Genomic DNA, 4,419 nt, shown 5'->3' with positions numbered 1-4,419 from the left:
AGATGCGTTGTCTCGACCTGGGCCGCAGCGGCGCGGCGTTTCTGTGCTTAAAGATGCCCTGCCTGCAGGCATATTCAAGATGCGTTGCGTTTTCCCTATTGAAAGTCGCGACAAATGTCCCTCGTCCAGCCTGCAGCATGGCGAGGCGCGAGAGCGCACCGCGGTCCCGCTGGCGCACCGAGCGGCGCCGCTTGCCCCAGCTTGCCGCGGCGGCTCATGGCGGCGGCTGGCGGCGGCATTGCTGGCGGCGGCCACGCTGGGGAGGCGTTGCTGTGGCGGCGATGCAGCGCTGTCCTCGCGGCAGACTGCCAGTGCTTGCTATCCCGGGCGCACGTCAGCCGCGAGGACAGCGCTGCATCGCCGCCACAGCAACGCCTCCCCCGCGTGGCCGCCGCCAGCAATGCCGCCGCCAGCCGCCGCATCCAGCCGCCGCCGCCAGCTGCCGCCAGCACTGCAGCGACAGCTCTCTGCTGCCCAGGCGCCGCCGCGGCCACGAGTGTCACCGCCACGTCCCACGAGTGCCACCGCCGTCAGCGTCGCCATGGCCACTGCCGCCGCCAGGGGGGCGAGAGAGGGGCTCCATATGTGTGTATGAGGTGTGTGTCTGGAGAGGAGAGGCTGTCGCTTCCTGTACAGGAAACGCAGGTATTTCGAATAGCAAACGCGCTTATACTTGCAGGGCATCTTTAAAGAAAAAACTCTTCGGGGACAACGGCCAAATTCATCAAATCCACTCATCTTCTGGTGCCTAGCCCCGTGCAGCGGCGGTCCGGCAGGCTGCCCCCAAGGCCCCCTGGGCCGCTGCGGGTTTTGGAGTTATGCTTTGGCACAGCTTCGGCGATGGCGGCCCCTCTCTGGGGCTTGCATAGGCGGGGAGTCTCCCCCGCTGGTCTCCTCATTCCCTTTTTCTTTTTCTTTTGAGAGCAGGACGCCGGGTTTGTCTTGTATGTGCGTGTCGGGCCGGGGTGTGAGCGAGGGGCAGAAGGGTCCTCGGGTCCGCACCCCTTCTCCCAACTCGAGCCGTGGTGGCGAGTGGTCTTATGAGCGCACCGTTGGTGGCTGGCGGTCCTCGGGTCCGCACCCCTTCTCCCAACTCGAGCCGTGGTGGCGAGTGGTCTTATGAGCGCACTGATGGTGGCTGGCGGTCCTCGGGTCCGCACCCCCGCGCAGCAGAGTGGATCTCGGCGAGGCCGCGGGGCTCACACGCATGTGATGCGAGCCTGCGCCACTCCATCCGGCCCGCAGTGGGCCCACGGAATGGTGAAGGGCACATGCGTAGAGAAGTGCGAGGGTGAGAGGCACTGGATTTCCAGAGTGCTCGCGACGGTCGGGAAGGCGGAAGATCCCGCGTGGCAGCCCAGATGCAGGCGCACCGCCTGGCACCCTCACTTCACCCTCTCTGCTGCATGCTCGAGCTGTGGTTGGCTCTGAAGCAACTTGGTCGACAAAACATTTCTGTCAGAATCGTCGCAGAAGCAGGACGGCCCGCTCGCAGGAGCGGAGCCGGTCGATTTCCATTGTCAAGACTGCGCGAAGCGTTGTCGCGGGGCCCAGAGCCGGGCGCGAGGCGCTCGGCTGTGGTAGGCCAGTGGGCGAGCGCCATTGGGCGGCTCAGCCATAGGCACGTCGTAAGGAACGCGTTGTCTTGAAAGTAGGCGCGTACGTCCTCTTTCGTTTTCACAGCAGAGCCAGGCTCTGTGTGTGAGGGCTGGATGCACCAGTACTCCGGTGTGAAGAAAGGCTACCGCCCCGCTCGTACCTCGGCGGGGCTATCGCTCAACATGACAAGCGACCCCACGATTGCGAATGTGGGGACTACATGATTATAGGAAGGGTGGAGGGGCCCGTCTGCAGAGCTAGGCGGCGCGGGCCGCACCCCCCACTGGGGCCGAGGACAAGAAGCCGTTCGTCGCTTGCTTGTTCTTTTGCTTGTTGATCCAGTCGGTACGCTCCTTGCGCGCCTGCTTGTTGATGTTGTCGGCGTCGCCCGCCACCGCCGCCTTGGAGATCTGCTGCGTGTGGTGTGGACGACGAAGGAGGAGGCGCTCGCCGACGCCGCCCCATACACCGCCGGTCCGTGTTAGTGCCCACCGCTTCCTTGGCGAACACGTGGAGGAACTGCTTGGTGGGCGGCGCAATGCCTCCCAAAGTTTCCACGAGCACCAGCCGCGTTATGGCTTTCTTGACCCACTTCGCGTCGAAGTACTGCGCCCCCATCCACTTCCAGCCCGTATCCGTCTTGACCCACCCCTTTCCATACGCGTGGTCTTTGACCCATCCCTTTCCAGTCGAGTGGTCGAGCGGTCCGTCCACCTGACGGCCACGCTCCTTGCACCCCACTGTACGAGAGTTTCCTCTCGCACCCTGCCTGGTTTCCTTTCCGTGTTTCCTGCTAGTTTCCCTACAGCACCCTCTAGTTTCCTGGGGAAACTCCGTGGAAATCATCAGAGCGGCCGCACACCGCTCGGTACCCCCCCTGCACATCTAAAGGCATGGCCGAAGCCGCCGCCCGCGCCTCGTCGCGCGAATCGTGTCGTGCGACCGCCCTTTCGTTAAATTCTTTTCCTGAATAATGCGTGTGCGAGAGGTAGTAAATTTCTTTTTCCTGTAGCGCCTGACGCCGTGTGCAGAGTTTTGCCCGGCCGCGCGCAGCGCTAATCGGGCGCCCTTTGCTCCTCCGCGAGCTGCTATAGGGGCGCAAAATCTACGAATTAGATGCGATCGAAGATGCAGTCGAGCCTTCGTTCGAATGGCGCGCAGCGCCGGCGCGCAGCGCCACGCCGCCAGGCTTGCGCCGGAGGCCCGCCGGGGGCTCTTGCTGCGGCCACATCCCAGCAGTTTTGCCGCGCGCAGCGCCCCGCGCCGCAGGTGGCTGAAAAAGGAAACTCGCGCGTGGGAAAGAAAGAAAGAAAGAAAACAGACAACCCAAGGGAGGGATGGGAGGACGGCACGCCGCCACCACACAGGGATTTTAAGGAGAGGTGTGTGGTGCGCTATCCGTCGCCCACCCTAGGGAGTCTGCCTCTTCCTATCTCTCTTCGCAGTCTCTCGCCGATTCTCGCTGCAACCTTCATGCCACCTCGCGGTCGTCCCACCCTCGTCGTTCTCTCCCTTGTCACTTCCTCCTCGCGCGTGGGGCCACCGCAGTTTTGCTGCTCGGTTTTCTTTTTCCTGGGCCTGACCCGGTGCAGCGCGGCGCTGTCCAGGTCCACAGCGCGCTCCATGCCCAAGCTCACCCTTGTGGCGCGCCTGACCGATGGGTTACCGCTCGCTGCTTCAATGGAGGAGGAGAAGGACCACCGCGAGCTAGACGCGTACAAGGCTAGCGAGCGCCTCCCGCACCGCTGCTGGCCATGGGCACGTCCTCTCTCCTCCGGCCGCCTCTCGCCAATCAAACTCGGGCGCCGATCAAACGGTCGAACCACCCGCATTTGAAGCGCCCGAGTTTGCGCCTCCCCAACCGCCCGCAGGCCCAGGCCAAGAAGATCGTCAAGCAGCTGAGCGCGACTTCGCCCGCGCGCATGACGGTGCCGCCGCCGCGATTGCTCTCCTCGCCACCGCGAGGGTGGGTCCGATCTGCCATCCCGCCACGCCTCAGATTGAGTCGGGGCAGAACAGCTTCCACTACATCCACCTCGAGGGCGTCTGCTTTCTCTGCCTCGCGGAGCGGTCGTACCCGAAGCGCCTGGCGTTCAGGTGTCCTCAGGGTTTGGGATCCCTAGCGGTAGGGTATCCAAGGAGACGGCTCCGGAGACGGAGGGGGGCGCGATGGAGGGAGTGGGGGCTCCTACCGGCACATGAGCAGAGCACCCACGCGCGACAAGAGCGGCAGCGCCGTCTCACCACGCACCCTCGCTCCACACCTCGCTCCACACCTCGCAGCGCGCTCCATCCATGTCACCGTTGGTGTCCGCCATGCGCCCATTCCGCACCTCGCTCGCCCTCGCAGCTACCTGGACGACCTGCAAAAGGAGTTTCTGGGAAAGTTCCGCGACGAGATCCCCTCAGCCTCGCGCCCGTGCGCAGCCCACCCGCCGCCGGGAGGACCCTGACCCTAACCCTGACCGTGACCCTATCCCTGACCCTTTTCCCTGACCCTGGCCCTGACCCTATCCCTAACCCTTGCCGTGGCCCTTACCCTGACCCAAAACCTGGCCCTGACCCTCACCCTCACCCTCACCCTAACCCTAACCCTGACCCTGACCCTAACCCTAACCCTGACCCTGACCCTCACCCTGACCCTGACCCTGACCGCGACCCTAGGTATGCCTTCATCCGCTTCGACACCTTCATCCAGCGCACCAAGAAGCTGTATGTAGACACACGCGCGCACACATCTCCCTCATATCTCCCTCACATCTCCCCATATCTCGACTAGGTATGTAGACACGCGCGCGCCGCGCAACCTGTCAAAGCTGA

At 64.0% G+C, this 4,419-nt stretch overlaps 1 protein-coding gene across 1 annotated transcript in view; it reads left to right on the top strand.

Moving 5' to 3' along the window:
* Positions 1 to 2,572: 2,572 nt before the first annotated feature.
* Positions 2,573 to 4,419, top strand: part of EMIHUDRAFT_212104 (vesicle-trafficking protein SEC22b) — a gene marked incomplete at both ends in the record, with an annotated part of 3,890 nt that continues 2,043 nt past the window's right edge. Inside the window, 5 exons of the mRNA XM_005766477.1 lie at positions 2,573 to 2,578; positions 2,869 to 2,892; positions 3,471 to 3,527; positions 3,599 to 3,696; positions 3,950 to 4,018. Coding sequence (XP_005766534.1) covers positions 2,573 to 2,578; positions 2,869 to 2,892; positions 3,471 to 3,527; positions 3,599 to 3,696; positions 3,950 to 4,018 — 254 coding nt within the window. The remainder of the gene's footprint in view (positions 2,579 to 2,868; positions 2,893 to 3,470; positions 3,528 to 3,598; positions 3,697 to 3,949; positions 4,019 to 4,419) is intronic.

This window comes from Emiliania huxleyi (assembly GCF_000372725.1).
Source record: "Emiliania huxleyi CCMP1516 unplaced genomic scaffold EMIHUscaffold_51, whole genome shotgun sequence".
Lineage (NCBI taxonomy): Eukaryota > Haptophyta > Isochrysidales > Noelaerhabdaceae > Emiliania > Emiliania huxleyi.
Note: the sequence above shows the minus strand (reverse complement) of the source record. Positions and strands in the feature narration are given on the sequence as shown.